The sequence below is a fragment of the Scyliorhinus torazame genome, chromosome 3 (assembly GCF_047496885.1).
Source record: "Scyliorhinus torazame isolate Kashiwa2021f chromosome 3, sScyTor2.1, whole genome shotgun sequence".
In the NCBI taxonomy this organism is placed as follows: Eukaryota; Metazoa; Chordata; class Chondrichthyes; order Carcharhiniformes; family Scyliorhinidae; genus Scyliorhinus; species Scyliorhinus torazame.
Genome location: NC_092709.1, coordinates 198,330,315 through 198,349,225, shown reverse-complemented (window position 1 = coordinate 198,349,225; position 18,911 = coordinate 198,330,315). Strand labels below are relative to the sequence as shown.

Sequence of the window (18,911 nt, the reverse complement as noted above, 5' to 3'; positions counted from 1 at the left end):
TCTCGTTGCTGGAGGCGCCGCCGTCAGCGGGTGTTTGGAGAGGGGGATGTCACCATGATCTACGGGAGGATTCTGGAGGAGGATAGGGTGTTCATGGAGGGGATTAATGTGAAGTGGGACGAAGAGCTAGGGGTTGCGCTGGAAGAGGGACTGTGGTGTGAGGTGCTGCAGAGGGTGAACGCCTCGACTTCGTGTGCGAGGTTGAGGCTGATACAGCTGAAGGTCGTGCACAGGGCGCACCTCACAAAATCAAGGATGAGCCGGATGTTTGAAGGGATGAAGGATGTCTGTGAGCGATGTGGGAGGGGCCCTGCGAACCATGGTCATATGTTTTGGTCCTGTCCGAAGCTGGAAAGGTTTTGGAGGACGATATTCAGTACAATCCTGGGGTCTTCCATGTGGATGTGGAGCACAGTTCCCTAGAAGCCATATTCGGGGTGTTGGACCTGCCCGATCTGCAGGCTAGTGCGGGGGCAGGTGTCTTAGCCTTAGCCTCGCTGATCGCTCGTAGACGGATCTTGTTTGGGTTGAGGTCAGCTTCTCCACCTTATGCCTCGGTGTGGCAGTGGGACCTGCTGGAGTTTTGACCCTGGAAAAGATGATGTTTGAGCTGAGGGGGGTGAAATGGGTTTCTACAATTGTTGGAGTTTTTTCATCATGCACTTTTGTGAATTAGATACTGTTCACTGCTGAGGAAGGGGGTTGTTTTTGTTTGTTTGGGGCTGTTTGGAGTCGTTTTTGTATTGTGAAAATGCTGAAAGTTTGTCGAATAACAACACTTTTGAAAAAATAAATAAATGCTAAACACTAATAATATGAACACTAGTAATAACACGATCAAAAAAATGTCTCCCGATGCCTCCGGTCTCTGCTAGACCAAAAAATGTCAGTGCAAATTGGTGTAAAAGCTTACATAAAATCCAGGTAAGTGGTCCAAGTTAATGCTGCTGCTGCATTTTTCATTCAGCTGCTCCAGTGCAGCCCAGGGCTCCCAACTGTCAATAAAGAACGGCTGGGAGCTTGATTGGTGCACACTTCCAGCATGCATGCTTGTACGCCGGTCATCACACCGGCGCACCAGCGACGTAAGTTGCTGGCCGGAGCGAAAGTCATGGGCCATTAAGATACAAATACCTGAGAATCCAATTATCAGAGTGTAGAAGAAATGTAAAAAAAGTGACTCACCCGATTACATATATTAAAATGTTTCAAATACTGTCAGCACAAAGAAATGTTCAGTTGTCACTAAAATATCTGGGAAGACATTGAACTGCAAATATTGTATGAGCCATGTAAAAATTAGTTTAGTTAACCCACGGAGGTAAAACCTCAGTACAATAAAGTGAGCCAATGCTGCCACTAGCACTTCTGGGATTAACTGACTATTTCTTATAAACAGGCATTGTTTTCATGAAAAAAAGGGACCCATTTGATTTATTTGGGAGGGAACAAATCAGAAGAACTGCCTCATGCTTTTAACCTCAACATAAAACACAAATATTTAATTGCCCTTCAGTGAATCAACAGTAACCTGCTGTAGCAGGGTAATAGCAGCATTGAAATAACGATGGGAAAATATACTGTACTGATACCTTTCAACATGAGTTAATCATTGCTTCATTCAGAAATCTGTGTTCGTTTAAAAAAATACTGCTTTAATGTACATAACCATCCAGTAAAATCAATTCCATGCGTCAATAATTGACTTGTGAAAGTAATGTCCATTTTAACAGCAATATGAATATTGGAATTGACAAAGCCTTGGACAACATTGACATTTTACAAAAACAGTATAATTTGACATTGTAGAACACCCTGTTCAAAGTGATAAGCAAATCATTACTAATGAATGATTATGAATTTCAATGGCAAAAGTTCATTGCATCAATTAGCAAAGTTGGTGGACAAAAATGAAGACATGAAAGAACAAATGAAACATCTTTGTACACAGTTGTCTGGGGCTCAGATGTAATGGAGGAATGCATTGCTCTTTATGGAATACAAAGAACTATTCAATTAAAAGAGGCAGAAAGAGATGAATATCTCAACAAGTTGACTCAGGATAAGGAGAAATCGATGATTACCCCTTTTATACATGTGCCACAGAAAGAAGTGAAAATTAATATGGGGAACGTTTAATCAAATCAGTGCAGCATAATTATTACAATGCAATACAGAATTATATAACATTTCCACCCTGAGTAAACAACAGAATAAATATCATGCCCTCACAGTACTGCTTTCCAATCAGCATAGGACAGAAAATCCCTGGTCAAAGCACAATACATGGTTACCACAGGTGGTTACTCATATTTAGAAAGCAACTGAGTGTTGTCAAGGTCACTGCTATAATGCTATTCATGCATGCTCGATACATTAATAAAATGTTCAGATGCAGCTTGTAAACAATCATCACCTATGCCAGTACGAAAGGGATCAGGAAGAATGTAATTGGAGTGAATTGTTTCTACTTAATCAGTTTTAGACATATATTGCAGTGAAACTTGACTCAAGAGAATGTTTTGTAAAACCAGGACTATTCGCGATCACAGATGACTGTGGAAATCAAATCACTGAAAATACTTAAGGAGGAAATAGATTTCAAGACTGTAAAGGTGTCAAAGGTATGGAGAGAGATTACGGTGTTTAGGTGGAGGACAAGCCATGATCGCACTGAATGGTGGTGCATGATAAATGGCATAATATATATTTTAGTTGGTTTGTCTGTCAAAATTATTTGTTTGTAGCACTGTAGGGTATTGGAATCAGACATGATCATATTCTTATCATCTTTGTGAATAGTCAGTCTATTTGGTTTTCATGAGGATAAATACAAACAATGTAAATTTCATGGGGGAAAAAAATCAAGCATTTGCAAAGCTGCATATATCAACATTGAACAGTTTGGCATTATACATTGTGCCAATTATTAAAACAAGGAACAACTTGTAAGCATCAATATATCATATAATAACAACACTATTAGGTAGTTCAACTGACTGACAGGTACTCCCCTAATCCAGTGTCCTTGGGAGCATTTGAAAAAGGTAAGTTTTCGAACATATATTCTTTTTATTAATGAGCGATCTGTGATAATCTGTGACATGATCAATGTTGCATTGAGATACTTATGTACAAATGTTATAAAAGCAAAATAGTGTGGATGCTGGAAATCTGAAATAAAAACAGAAGTTGCTGGGAAAACTCAGCAGTTCTGGCAGCATCTGTGGAGAGAGAAACGGAGTTAATGTTTTGAGTCCATATGACTCTTCTTTGGAAATTCCCAAAGTTCTGAAGAGTCAATATTAACTCTGATTTTCTCTTCACAGATACTGGCAGAACTGCTGAGTTTTCCAGCATTTTCGGTTTTTATTTTGGTATAATATTGTCAAATATTTTGAATAGTGCGTTCGGTGGAGTTGTAACTTTGGTTTTACCATTGAATGGTAGAAATTAAAGTTAGATTAGAATTTCCTGAAAAGGTCTAACCAGTGAAATTTAACACTGGTTTTCCTGAGAATCGTATTAGCATAGCCTACAAAGTAAAAACAACATAAACAAGTGCACATCAGCATAAGCAATTGGAACCAGAGGAAAGCACTAAAGTTACACCAGATTCCTTCTTCAAGTCCCTCTTTATGCATGTAAACTGAAATTTGAAGCCATCAAACCATTATTTATACAGTCATGGAATTTTAAAAATTGGTAATGCAAATCATTTTGATACCATATGTCGAATGTACAAAAATGCATTTTAGGGCTTAATGAAGAGAAATCTTTTTAAAAACTAACAAATAATTTAAAACATTTCTTTGATTCTATATAAAATCAAAATATAATTTTAGGTCCTTTTGCACTGATATTTAGGTGTAAATTTAAGTGGCTGGATTCTCCAATCTCTCAGTCACGTGTTTCTTGGCAGTGTTCCGTTCACTGGCGGCAGGATTCTCTGTTCCCACCACTGCCCATGGGATTTCCCATTGAAGACACCCCGGGAAACCAGAGGGCAGAGGCGTCTGCCAGCAGGAACAGAGAATCCCAACTGCAGGAGAATTCAGGCCAAGATCAGTTCAGAACTGGCGTAAACCATTATATGGTGACAAAAATGTTTTTATAAGCAACAGAGGTTTTGCAGAAATGGCACAAAGATCGAGGAAATTTGAATGTAGTCATTAAAAATTGGAATGACTTACAGCTGGAAATCTTTGATCTCTTGTGCTGACAATTGTACTATGCTGAACTTACAGCACAGATTTTCAGGAAATTCCAAGCCATAGTGACGGTTTTCTCAGCTAATATTTTAGTTTCGGTCCAGTCTTTCACACCTGAAAATTCCAAATTTTGGGCACATGGCCTGCTTAAAAAGGGCTATCATTTGTTTTCCATTGGATTCATTAAACAGCCCTCGTTCAGCTCTGAAATTAATGTTCTTATAATAGATTAGGATGTGATACATGAACACTATCTGGTTCTAAAGAAAATGAACAGGTAAAAGCAGCATGATAATTCAACCCAGGAAACCATTTATGGCTTACCTAATTTCTTTTTTCTTCCTGAATTGCTACCTGACTGTGGAGCAAATAGGAATTCAGTGCTATAATTCCTTCTTTGCTATATTCTCCAGCAAAGGCCAACAAGGAACTGCGATTTGTCCTGTGGGGGAAATGGCATACTCCATGTAGCAAGTGCACACACACGTATGATTGGCATCAGAGCTCATTCCACATGAATTGAAGGGCACCAACCTATAAGTCAGTATTCGATGGCGTAGCCTATTTTTGAATTATAGAGAGCAGCTCTTCATCAACGCAGTAGTTCGGATTGCAGTCTGCAACAAAGAATTGAACAGCAATACTGGTCTTAAGAAATTACTTCCTCATCCCTTGACGGTTATGTAAAAAATAGTTTTTATCCCTATCTAGCAAGCTCATGACATCCTTACAGATTGAGTAGTGCTAGCAGCCTGCTGGAGGGAATTCCGGCAACCTGTCAGTCTCATGCCAGATAGAAGAGGAGGTATTTTTGTTCTTAAGATTGTGAATTAGCTCCTTGGTAGCCCTCTTTTGTGTGCACAAGGGAATTAAAACTGTCAGAGGCAGCATTTGTTGTATGCGACTCTTGCATCAAGTCAGAGTTTTAACCATTCCTGGTTTAAATAAAACGACGTTTGTCTGGACAAAGATACTGCCATTTTCTGGTGGCATTTCATTCAGTGGAATCACAGTAATATCAGCTTCTCCTTTTGCTGGTGTAGCTACTAAAGGTGCTGCTCTTGCATCCTCAAATAAAAACGTGGACTGCTCTGAACAGTTTTTTCTCGAAATAATTATGTTAGGTACAGAGCTGGTGTTGCTAACATCCACAACAGGTACCTCACAGATTGGCTCGGTGTTGGTCCACTCCTCGATTTTCCTCTTGCGCTCCTCAGCGCTCAGCTTATCCAGTTGGCGAGCCTTTTGCAGCTGAGATGGGAATACTGTTCCCTGGAAAATGCGATAGACGTACCTAAAAATGAAGTCAATATTTGAGTGTTATTTAGCATGCTAATTTATTAAATTGATTAATACAGCAGACTCAAGCCATGGTGGTTAATTGGGTTAGGTAGAAAGTAAAAATGTTAAAAATCTAAAACAGGGACTCAACCTGTGCCAAGCCCTACTCAACTCCACTTCTGATTTTAATAGCAATGGGATGAGACACAGGAGTCTAACTTTCTCTCAGTAGGCAGGTCAGTCACTGAAATTATTTAAGGAGGTTGCTAGTTTCTATTTTGAACCGAGGATGATTGGATTTCCTGAACATTGGCAAAAATAAATGAGAAGGGCTGTTTCCTTCACATTATTTCCTTTTAGCACTACTTATGAGCCAAGAGAAAGAAGTGTGTTTCCTCCAAGCCCAACAAATTAACCTGTAAAAACCCCTCTGTCATTTACCACCCCGCCTCCATTTCCTTCCAACACCCCACCCCAATGACTGACCCTTGATGCCCCCATGAGTACCGCTGTCCCACTCTCTTTTAAAATTTCCTCCTGTCACAGTAAGTAGAGATCCCAAAGTTTGTTCCTTTGGTTCATTCAAAGAGGACATATTACATATGCAGCAGGAACTGACAGGCTTGTTGTATTCTTGCAGGGGTACTAGTCCCACAACTTTCCTCCCATGTTTTCTGGATAGGATATTACTTGCTGCTGATTGGGTAGGAGGTTAATTGCCATTAGAACGCACATGGCCCTCCTTCAAATTATCCTTCCACACAACATCTGCCACTTTACCACAGCACTGTGCGGAGCCCAAAGGCTCAACAGTGCAGAACCTGACCTCGAGAAATTTTTGCTGGTATGAAACTCTGCTACCAATGCATTTTCAATTTAGTGGGGTTTTAATTATGTTGTGTTTTCAAATAGAATTAACAAGTATTAAATATTTATAAACCAAATGTAACCATTTTATATATGTTTCCATTCCATTCATGCTTTGGCCAAAAGCAGGTTCCTTGGCTCATTGTCTGCTGATGCTTCATCCTGAGCTATTTTCTTTTATTAGTGGTAGCTTTCCATTGCCTTCCACTCTCAGAGGCAGGGCGAGGTGGCAGGTCCTAATTCTATCTCAGCCAGAACAGGAATTAAACTTGTGTACATTCTGAACTACATGCAAATCATCTTGCCAACTGAACGTACACAATACAGTGTGTGACTGGTATTTAATACATTCATACCTTAACACAGTGCATTAATTGTGATGACAAGGTTTTAGGTAGTTGCTCGATATTGTGCACAATTTGGTCGCAGTGGATTATCACCTGCAACTACCAGTGGGAAGAGACCGGGATGTTGCTCCCCCTAGGCTGGGATTCATATTTGTCCTTTTTGTCTTAGAGAAGACTTAAGTTTAGTAACTTTAGAACAAAGCAGAAATTGAATTTATTTTAATATTATTTTGTCCAATTGAGTTTGCCAGTCAATGGGTACAAATATCTTCTACTATTATAACAAAAACATACATTTGTTATCATAGAATCATAGAATTCCTACTGTGCAAACGGAGGCCATTCTGCCCATCAGGTCTGCACCGACTGTTGGAAAGAGCACCCCACCTTGACCCACGCCCCCACCCTAACACTGTAACCCAGTAACCCCATCTAACCTTTTGGATACTAAAGGGCAATTTAGCATGGACAATCCACCTAACCTGCACATCTTTCGACTGTGTAAGGAAACCGGAGAACCCGGAGGAAACCCACGAGGAGAAAGTGCAAACTTCACACAGACAGTCACCCGAGGCCGGAATTGAACCCAGGTCCCTAGCTTGTGAGGCAACATGTGCTAACCCCTGTGGCACTGTGCTGCCCTTTTAAACATCACAAGAAAAAATTACCTGTAGCCATTGCAAAATATATAATGTCTGGAAACTATCAGGTATCCTGCGCTTGTGTGTGGTCAATTCCAGCCTCAAATAACACGACATTGTAACACAAGTAAAATGAGATTTTATTTAAAATACCCAAGGTCCTTGGCTGAGTCCAAAGAACAGCAGTCACCAGGTTTGTAACTTTAACACAAGTAAACTTTTATTATGTTCAGTATTATAATTAAACAGATTGAAAATGTAACTAATTATCTAATATCCTTTTCCCAACCCTCTCTTCTGACGTACCCCACTCCCTTCACACACACACATAGACAAACAACACAAAGGGGAAAGGGTGTTAGAAAGCTAAAGAAAATATTAATAAATAAAAGGAGAAAGATTTTTGATGCACTGGGATGATTTCCAGTTAGTGTCTCTTCAAAGTTCAGCTTTCTTGGATTTGTTTATTGTCACATGTACCTAGGTACAGTGAAACGTATTTTTCTGTGAGCAGCTCAACGGATCATTAAGTACATGAAAAGAAAAGGAAATAAAAGAAAATACATAATAAGGCAACACAGGGTACACAATGTAACTAGATAACATCGGCATCGGGTGAAGCATTGACAGGGGGGTCGTGTTAATGAGGTCAGTCCATAAGAGGGTCGTTTAGGAGTCTGGTAACAGTGGTGAAGAAGCTGTTTTTGAGTCTGTTCGTGCGTGTTCTCAGACTTCTGTATCTCCTCTCCAGTGGAAGAAGTTGGAAGAGTGAGTAAGCCGGGTGGGAGGGGTCTTTGATTATACTGCCTGCTTTCCCCAGGCAGCGGGAGGTGTAGATGGAGTCAATGGATGGAAGGTAGGTTTGTGTGATGGACTGGGTTGCGTTCACAACTCTCTGAAGTTTCTTGCGGTCCTGGGCCGAGCAGTTGCCATACCAGGCTGTGATGCAGCCAGATAGGATGCTTTCTATGGTGCATCTGTAAAAGTTGGTAAGAGTTAATGTGGACATGCCGAATTTCCTTAGTTTCCTGAGGAAGTATAGGCGCTGTTGTGCTTTCTTGGTGGTACTAATAATCTTTATTGTCACATGTAGGCTTACATTAACACTGCAATGAAGTTACTGTGAAACGCCCCTAGTCGCCACATTCCGGCACCTGTTCGGGTTCAAATAGGGATAATTCAGGATGTTCAAATTACCTAACAGCATGGGCGGGATTCTCCCACAAGTAGCCGGATGGCCCGACGCCGGCGGCAAGAGCAGCGCGAATCACTCTGGCGTCAGGCCGAACGGAAGGTGCGGAATCCTCCGCACTTCCAGGGGCTAGGCTGGTGGCGGAGAGGTTGGCGCCGCGCCAACCAGTGCCGAAGGGTCGGCACGAGTTGGCGCATGCGCAGAACCGCCGGCGTGGTTCCGCGCAAGCGCGGGGGGGTTCTTCTCCACGCCGGCCATGGCGGAGCCCTGCAGAGGCCGGCGTGGAAGGAAAAAGTGCCCCCATGGCACAGGCCCGCGCACAGATTGGTGGGCCCCGATCGCGGGCCAGGCCACCATGGGGGCCCACCAGGATCGGGCCCCCTCCCCCACGAGGACTCACCTAGCCGGCCTACCATGTGCCGCCGTGATGGACAATGTCAATTTCATGCCGGCGGGACTGGCCGAAAATGGGCGGCCGCTTGGCCCACCGGGGCCTGGAGAATTGCCGGGGGGGGGGGGGGGGCTGCCAACGGCCCCCGACCAGCGCGGCGTGATCTCCGCCCTGCCTGAAACCGGCGGCGGAGAAATCAGCAGCCGGTGTCGAAGCGGCGGGGCGGGATTCACGCCGCCCCTCCCCCGGCGATTTTCCGACCCGGCGGCGGGGGGTCGGAGAATCCCGCACCACATCTTTCGGGACTTGTGGGAGGAAACTGGAGCACCCAGAGGAAACCAACGCAGACACAGGGAGAACGTGCAGACTCCAGACAGACAGTGACTCAAGCCAGGAATCGAACCTGGGACCCTTGAGCTGTGAAGTAACAGTGCTACCCATTGTGCTACTGTGCTGTCCTTATGCTAAAGGTCTAGTAGCAATGCTAAGGATTCCTTCTGAACGGTGGAATAGTTTCTCTGGCACAGGCTTAGTTCCTTCGGAAGTATGACACCAGCCTCTCTATTCCTAACTTGTCATCCTGTAGTAACACTACCCCCACCCCCAGGTCACTGGCAGCTGTGGCTATTTTAAAGGGTTTGGAAAAACCAGAGGCAGCCAACACTGGTTCACTGATCAATATGGCCCTCAATTCCTCAAAAGCTATTTGGCAGTCTGCAGACCATACCATTTTTGCTTGTTTCTGCAATATATTCATAGAATCATAGAATTTACAGTGCAAAAGGAGGCCATTCGGCCCATTGAGTCTGCACCGGACCTTGGAAAGAGCAGCCTACTCAAGCCCACACCTCCACCCTATCCCCGTAACCCCATCCAACCTTTTTGGACACTGAGGGCAATTTAGCATGGCCAATCCACCGAACCTCCACATCTTTGGACTGTGGGAGGAAACCTGAGCAGCCGGAAGAAACCCACACAGACACGGGGCTAACGTGCAGGCTCTGCACAGACAGTGACCCAAGCCGGGAATCGAACCTGAGACCCTGGAGCTGTGAAGCAACTGTGCTAACGTGCCACCCACATTATTAGTCAAAGGTACCACTATGGTACCAAAGTTAGATCCAAACTTTCTATAGAACGCACACATACCTACGAACCTCGATCTACCATTTTCTTTTGGGAACAGGGAAATCTAGTAACCCCCTTACCTGGTCTGTTCTGGGTACCACTCATCCCTGTCCACAACGTACCCTCGGTAGTTTTACTTTGGCAAACTCGGTTTTGGCCACATTGATGACTAAATAGGCCAACTACAGTTGTTTAAAAAACTCTTCCAACTGTCCGACATGCTCCTTCTATGTGTCACTGTATGCTACCACGTCAGATAGACCACGCAGTTATCCCTAACCTCTACTTGATGTATGAGTTATTGAAATGTAGCTGGTGCATTTTTAAATACAACCAACATCACTTTACACTGATACAATCCCCTTGAAGTCCATTGCTTCTACACATTGGTTCCTTCCTATCTTTAAAAAAAATATTTATTAAGGTTTTACAAATTTCATTGCAAAGTTTTCTTGGCCAGACATTGACTGAAACACATATATACAATAATTTATAGACATTGTGGTTTAGGCAGTAATTTGCCAGCTATCTGTCTCTTGTGGTAATCTTCTTTTCTGCCTATCCCGGGTTCTTCCTGAGCACCCCCCCCCCCCCCCCCGCCCTTCCTTTCGGTTTCTTTTTCCCCCCACCTACTTTATTGGTTGCTGACTATGAAAAGGTCTTGAAAAAAGTTGGTGAACAGCTACCACATCCTGTGAAAGCCATCTCCCGACCCATGGATGGCGACCCTTACCTTTTCCAGCCTGAGAAATTCCGCCAGGTCGGCCAGCCAGTCTGCAGTTGCAGCCTTGGATGGTGCTGCCGATCGGCATCCAAGCAGGAGTCTCCAGTGGGCGACGAGGGAGGCAAAAGCTAATGCATCTGCCACTCTCCCCATGAATAGCTCTGGCTGCTCTGATACCTCGAAGACCGCCACTAATGGGCACGGATCCACCCTCACTCCCACAAGCCTCAAAGAAAGAGGTCCACTACTCGACAAGTCTGGGGCAAGACTAGAACATGTGGTGTGGTTGGGCTGGGCCCCCCTGGCACCATTCACATTTGTCCTCACCCTCTGGGAAGAACCCACTCATGCGTGCTCCAGTTAGGTGCGCCCTGTGCACCACCTTTAGTTGTGTTAGGCCCAGCCCCGCACACAGGGAGGTGAAGTTGGCCCTTTGCAGTGCTTTGATCCACAGTCCTCCCCTTACCTCTCTGCCTAGTTCTTCCTCCCACTTTTTCATTGTCTTGTCCAGGGGTGAGCGTCGTCAATACATATCTGCACAGTTCCCCTCCCTTAGCTCACCCGTGTTCAGTATTTTTTCTCGCAGTGAATGTCCTGGAATCTGGGGGTACATCGTTGTCTCCTTGCGGAGGAAGTTTTGGATCTGTCTTTGCCTCTCAGAAGCCAAACTTCTCCGTGAGTTCCCCCAAGGTCACTACTCTACCGTCCGTTGTAGCCAGTTAAAATGGCTAACTCCCAATTTAGAATGGCTAACCCAGATTTAAAATGGCGAACGGAAAAGGCTGATGGGAAAATCAGCCAACAGGACTAAAACAAGCAGCTGCAGGTAAAACTGTGTATTCGCCTCTGGGGAGGCCAGACAGAATCGATACCTGCAGCCATCAGCATAACAAAACACCAGCCACCTGAATATTAATTAGCAATCCCCGGGAACAATGTGCAACAAATTAGACACACCAAGCCAACCCAGACTTTTCGGCGCAAACAGGAGCCTACACAAAGAGAGGTGAACGACCACCCCAAAACCGCCCATCGATCAAGGAATCGCTCCAGCATTGGAGAGTATCGAACCAAGTGATTGGGACGAAGTCCAATCACTTGGAACCAGGTACAGGGTCCGCCCCGAAAGGCGGGAAGCCCCTGGGGACTATAAGAATAGAGTCCAAGTTCAAATCGACCCCTCTGCACCCTTCTGCCACCCTTCGACACCCTTCTGCAACCCCTTCTGCTGACCATCTGCAACAGCCGCTCAAATCGTAAGTCTTACTTCAATGCTCACTATGAGATAGGCGCTCCTAGCTATCGATCTGTACCAGCTTCGAATCCCTCAGGCTCAGAACCCATACGAAAGGCCATTCGTTTCCCTGACCTGGTGGGCCATTTCCAAGTTAAGTATTGGCCTGTTAGTTGTAGGAAGTAGCTTAGAAGTAGAATTTATGTATAAGTATTGATTACTGTATATAATAAATGTGCGTTGATTTAACTCTTACTAAGCGGTGTGTTGAATTATTGATCATTACTCAGACTTGAACCACGTGGCGGTATCAGAAAGATACCTGGCGACTCAAGAGCAAAGGTGATAGAACAAGAGCAATTAAACGAAGGCTAAAATTAAGAGCAACACCGTGTACATGTCCCTAACCACCAGTGTCCCCTCGTCCTGTCTCCAACATTTGAAGTAAGCGTCCATTATTGCGGGGGTGAACCCGTGATTATTGCAGATGGGGGCCATGCTGGACATTTTGGTTAGTCCGAAGTGCTTCCACATTTGATTCCACGTTCGGAATGTGGCTACTACCACTGGAGTTTTTGAGTATCTGGCTGGGGGGATGGGAGTGCGGTTGTGGCTAGCGCTCGGAAGGATGACCCTGTACAGGAACTCTCCTCCATCCTTACCCAGTCCGCTCATGGTTCCTTGACCCATCCTCATACTCTATCTGCAGTGGCCGTCCAGTGTAGAACTGGAGGTTTGGGTGGGCCAGGCCTCCCACATCTCTCCTGATGAAGGAGCTGCGCTCTGAAAGCTAATGATTCGAAACAAACCTGTTGGATTTTAACCTGGTGTTGTAAGACTTCTTACTCTGTCCAACAGACTGAACGAACGTGCCCCACTTTATTGCAATGGTAATACTTAGGCCTTTGAATCTCATCTCCACCCTCAGTACCTTTCTTCCTGGTCTGAGGAGATCATCTCGGTGCATTCCCAGCTAGCCATTCCTTACCTTGGCTATTGCCTTCCTTTCACTCTCCCACTTCGCATCCTTTTCAACATTTTGCGGGTGACGGAACAAAGGTTTAAATTTATGTATTGGCTTATAATCATCAGCCATTACTGCTGCTTGTCTAGTGGTTATAACCCTTTGGTCGTCAACATGGGTTCTTATCACAGAAGGTTGTGAATTCTTAAATTCTAAGAGAATGATTTATCTCAGAGCCTCATAGGTAGATTTAGCTCCCAATGCTCGTACCCACCCATTAAAATTATTCTGCTTAACCCTTTTAAATTTAGCATAAATCTGTCCTGACTGTTTTCCTTAAATTCCGAAACTTTTGCCTATACGCTTCTGGAACTAATTCATATGCATCCAGAATAATCTTTTTTACCTCGTCACCCCTCTGGCAGGGAAGCATAAACTTCCGGCGCCTGCTTTCAGCTTACTTTGCATGGGTAATATCCACTTTTCCTTCAGTTACTCCATTCGATTTGCTATTTTCTCAAATGTCACAAAGAATGCATCTGCTTCCTTTGCCTCAAATTTTAGTAGGGCCTGTACATATTTAAACATATCCCACTAGGAATTGGACTGAGAAGGGTTACTCCTCCCTCTTGACATTCCTCAACGTCTACCTTTAATTCCCGCCTTTTAAGTTGATATTCTCTCCCCCTCTCCTTTTCCCTTTCTTCCCTTGCTAATCTATCCATTTCCTCATTTCAAATGCTCTTTTGAACTCATCTTTCCCCTGTATCTCCAACTCTCTTTCTGGCATGTTGATTATTTTTAATTCCCTCGCAGTCTCGAAAAGCAATCAAAATCTCTCCAGATCAGTTTCCCCACCAGAAAGTGCTTCTGATGCTACACTACCTGGACTACTTACTCATGGCCGCTCCTGTGTTTCTAACAGACCCAAACACTCAACTAATATCTCTCTGCCTTCTTAGCTTTAGCCAATACCTTTGCTTTTAATTCATTTGCCCATTCAATGAACTTGTCTTTTTGTAGTCCTTGTAAATAAACCAAAAACAGGTCTTCAACCTGCAGAACAGCTTTAGCTGCTTCCATAGTCATCCTGTTATGCGCTTACAAACCTGGTGTGTCTTTAATAAATACTGTACCTCAAATCATCACGGTCTATCCCAAAGATCCCGGATGAGCCCAGGACACCCTGCACGAGCGCGTGGCCAATTCCGGCCCCACTTGACCCGGAGTTGCTCACAGGTAAAATTAGATTGTATTTAAAACACCCAAGGCCTTTGGCTGAGCTCAATAAACTGTAGTTACCAGGTTTGTAACTCTAATACAACTAACCTTTTATGTACAGTATTATTAAATGGACAGAAAATGTAACTGACCATCTAATATTCCTTTCCCAACCCCTCCTACTTAACTGCCTCACTCCAAATACACACAAACACATACACATGCAGACAAACAACACACAAACAAACAACAGAGAGGAAAGGATGGTGAAATGGAAAAGAAAATACTAAAAAATAAAAAGTTTATGCTCTTCGATGCACTGGGATGATTCCCAGTTAGTTTCCCTCCAAAGTTCAGCTTTCGTTTTGATACTTCTTCCTTCTAGGTTTAAGATGGTTTTCCTGGCAAGGATATCTATCTTCTCTGCAGACTGAGCATCATTCAAAGTTCACAACAAAGGATGTGCCAGGCCCTTACTGCTTTCAGAACAATACAACAGTTCGCCAATAAGGGAGTGAGAGAGGAGAGAGAAGAGAGAGAGGATTAATTTCATTTCCAAGATCTAAACGCTTATGCTCAGTGCGCTCAGAAAGCATTACGCAGGAACCAATCACTGACTGTTGTCAGGCACAACACTGTACCTAGCCAACCCACTGGTTGCCAGCCAACCAATCGATCAGACTCCCTCCAAACCTGATTATGTAAGATCCATTTGGTGCCAAGGAGTCCGACTTCTCCTTTCCAAAAAGAAAACCTGGGAACAGTGTTCTGACATGCAAACTGCTTGAACTTTGAGTCTTCGGCTTAAAGGCACATTCTGATTATGGGTCCACAGACCAAAACAATAAAATAACATAAAATAAATTTAAACAAAGGAAATGAACAGGAAGGACTCTTACAAATCCATTATGAATAATTATTGAAAAATGAATACATTTAAAATAAAATGATGACGATGAGAGTGGAAGTGAAATTCACTCCACAATGTCACCCAAAGGATCCAATGTTAAATGTTGATGTTAAAGAGTGAATGATAACATGTTGCAAATTACATGCACATAGGTGATTTTGAGTAACTACATGTTGAGTTAAATGTATTTAATTCAAAGTTATGACAAATTCGGCTACTGCTCCAGAGTTATATACCTACTATTTTCACTATCATCGCTTCTTACACGACAACAGTTGCTAGACTAAAAGAAAAGTATTTCCTTGGCTGCAAAACGCTTTGAGACATCCAATGGCCAGGTTTTTTTTTATAAATCAACAGTGATATGAATATTGGCTTTGATTATATTACCTAATTTTAGTGCATCATATGAGAGTATGGTTAACAATATAAAGTTAGTGTAGATTTATTTAAAGCAATTCATACCTGATAAGGGCACCTGTAATTCATCAAAACCAAAAAAATACACTTATATAGTGGGCAAAATTCTCCTACCCGCCCCGCCACATTTCTGCCCCGACCGGCCGGCGGGAGTCTCCGTAACACCGGCCGGTCAATGGGGTTTCCCATTGTGGGGCAGCCCCACGCCGTCGGGAAACCCCCGGGCGCCGGCAAAACGGAGACTCCCGCCGGCGGAGAATGACGCCCAGTGTCTTTCATGACTTCGGGTGTGCCAAAAGGGTTTACAATCAATTAGGTACTTTTGAAGTGTGGTCACTTTAATTTAGGGAATGTGGCAGCCAATCTGTACACAGCAGTTCCCCCACCAGCAACGTGATAGAGACCAGATAATCTGCTGTTGTGATGTTGATTGAGAGATAAATATCAGCCAGGACACTGGGGATAACTCCTCTGCTCTTCTTCAGAATCATTCCATGTGATCTCTTTACATCCACCAGACAGGGCCTTGGTCTTATAATTTGAACAGGTTTTACATCAATTACACATTAGATTAGGATATCTGATCACTTAGAACAGAAGTGCATATTACCTGGGGAGCAAAGCTATCACTGTAGCGAGGATGCAGACCAGGTAGAAAAGTGGGTCTGACATTTGTTGCTCCATGATCCAATATGGATTTGATGGGGGGTTGCAGTTTATACAAGTTCCTCCAAAGGCCAGCGCAAACACAAAGTAAAATAAAGCACTGCCTACCAATATGACCCAATGAATCCAAGTCTGAAATATATATAAAACATGAGTAAATTAACTGCTGCTGGTTGGCACTTTGAAACATCAAAACCCTAAAACTTGACAAGAAATTGATTTTAAATAATCAGTATTTTGTTGGCATTTAAGAATCCAACTCCTATTAAGTTTAGCAATATATCTGTCAAAAGGTATAAGTTTGTCATTTAATCAGGCACAAGTCTAGTGCTGTTTCCAATAATTTGCGGTAACTCTCTTCAAACCAAAATCAAAAGGAACCACCTTGATCATATGATCGTGTCCAATTTTATGCCATAGGGTAGGTTATAGCCTGTTAGGGTAAACCGTTAATTGTCAAGGAATGTTTAAGTCAGTTAATTGGCTCAGCACTTCACAAGGTGTATATAAAGGAGAAACTGTTGAGATAATGCAAACTTTCTGTCAGAGTGAATAAAGCTCTGTGGAGAAGACTTGGATCAGACATAGCTGGGGTGGCACGGTGGCACAGTGGTTAGCACCAGGAACCCAGGTTCAATTCCGACATTGGGTGACTGTATAGAGTTTGCACATTCTCCCCGTGTGTGCGTGGGTTTCCTCTGGGTGCTCTGGTTTCCCCCCACAGTCCAAAGATGTGCAGGTTGAGTGGATTGCCCCTTAGTGTCAAAAAGGTTAAGTGGGGTTATTGAGTTACAGAGATAGCTTGGGGGCGTGAGCCTAGGTTGGAGGGCTGGGGCAGACTCAATGGGCCGAATGGCTTCTTTCACACTGTAGCAATTCTATGATTCTAAGACTTTGTTTCTGTGTGTTTTTCACCAACAGGTGGCATGGTAGCACAGTGGTTAATACTGTTGCTTCACAGCACCAGGGTCCCAGGTTCGATTCCAGGTTTGGGTCACTGTCTGTGCGGAGTCTGCACGTTCTCCGTGTCTGCGTGGGTTTCCTCCGGGTGCTCCGGTTTCCTCCCACAAGTCCCGAAAGACATGCTTGTTAGGTGAATTGGGCATTCTGATTTCTCCGTGTACCTGAACAGGTGCCGGAATGTGGCGACCAGGGGATTTTCACAGTAACTTCATTGCAGCGATAATGTAAGCCTACTTGTGACAATTAATATTATTATTATTAATTAGCCATTGGAATTTTAGGGTGATAGCAAAGGTTACTGCTTGTAAGTAAAAGATTGGAAACTAAGTTTATTCAGACAAAATACTGTATTTGAAGCTAATCTTGTATGGTTTTGAGTCACTATGGAAAATTACTAATCAGAGTGTGTCAGGGTATTATTACCCACCAAAGTTCTCGGAGTGTCAACCTTATGAGCGATGGAAGAATGAAGTAACAATATGGACATGGGTTACATCCTTGCCAAAGGAAAAACCAGGAAAGGCTTTGGCACTTTTCACTACTGTACAAAATCAAAATAAGATGCAAGTTATTTTTGGAGTTGGAGCCTGAGCGTTTGGACATGAAGGTTTGGAGATATTAAATTTAATTAACTGAACCGCTGTCCGTTGAGCTGTGAAGCAACAGCGCTAACCACTGTGCTACCGTGCCGCCCTAATATTTCTATTTAATTAATTTCCATTTACACCCTTTCATCCTATTTTTTCTGACAGGCTTTATCATTATATTTTCTGAGATTTTGGGGTCCATCTTGGAACAAGGAAGCTCACAGACATCGCAAAAAAATGCACCGAGAGTTCTAGCATTCTCCGTACTGAGACTTTTAACTCTGTCAACGTGACTATAGCATAGTTTAATGCAGATACCAAGCTTTATTCTGGAGCCATGTCAGTGATACTCTCATTCCATGAGTGAAGAAAAACACAAACATGAAAAAATAAAGGGCTGTATTCTGCGCCGGCAGGATGCTCCGTTTTGCCGGCAGCCCGGGGGTTTCCCGACGGCGTGGGGCTGCCCCACTATGGGAAACCCCATTGACCGGCCGGCGTAACAGAGCATCCCACTGGGGTGAAATAGAAATGTGGCGCGGCGGAGCAGAGAACCAGCCCAAACTTTTTTTAAATATAGTTCCAAAAAATTTAATAATTCATCATAATGGAGACATTTAATAACATTCCAAGAATATAAAGTTACTTTCCAAAACCAAAATGAATGTTCAGCAATAGGTATTATTCAGATTATTGTTTGAAACCCAGTTACACGAGAGACGAATAAGGATAGAACTAACGGAGGGTGGTTGGCGAAGGTGGCATTGTTTGTGTAAGCCATGTTAGCTGGGATTTGTTTGTTACATTATTGTGCTTTTGTTTTTGTTGAAATTTGCTGTTTAAAATTGTTAAAATTATAAATGCCACAATAAAATATTTTCTTAAAAAAAGAAATCTAGTTACACCTCATTTATACAAGTTTTCTTTTTTTTTTTAAATAGTGAGGATTGTTTGATTGGGGAAAAATGATGATGGTATTATATAGTAAAAAAAAGTTAATCTTCATTCTTTTGTTCCACTTAAGGGTTAGTTTCATTTTTAAGAATGGAGAATTTGTTAGGGTAGGGAATAATTAACTGGCAAGGAGTGGCGGCACGGTAGCATGGTGGTTAGCACTGTTGCTTCACAGATCCAGGGTCCCAGGTTCGATTCCGGCTTGGGTCA

At 43.2% G+C, this 18,911-nt stretch overlaps 1 protein-coding gene across 1 annotated transcript in view; it reads right to left on the bottom strand.

Annotated features, from left to right (window-relative positions):
- Positions 1–1,634: 1,634 nt before the first annotated feature.
- atp10d (ATPase phospholipid transporting 10D) overlaps positions 1,635–18,911 on the bottom strand; it is a 375,226-nt gene continuing 357,949 nt past the window's right edge. The window contains 4 exon segments of the mRNA XM_072496710.1: positions 1,635–5,030; positions 5,032–5,138; positions 5,141–5,505; positions 16,142–16,329. Of these exon segments, the coding sequence (XP_072352811.1) occupies positions 4,956–5,030; positions 5,032–5,138; positions 5,141–5,505; positions 16,142–16,329 (735 nt within the window). The 3' untranslated portion in view covers positions 1,635–4,955.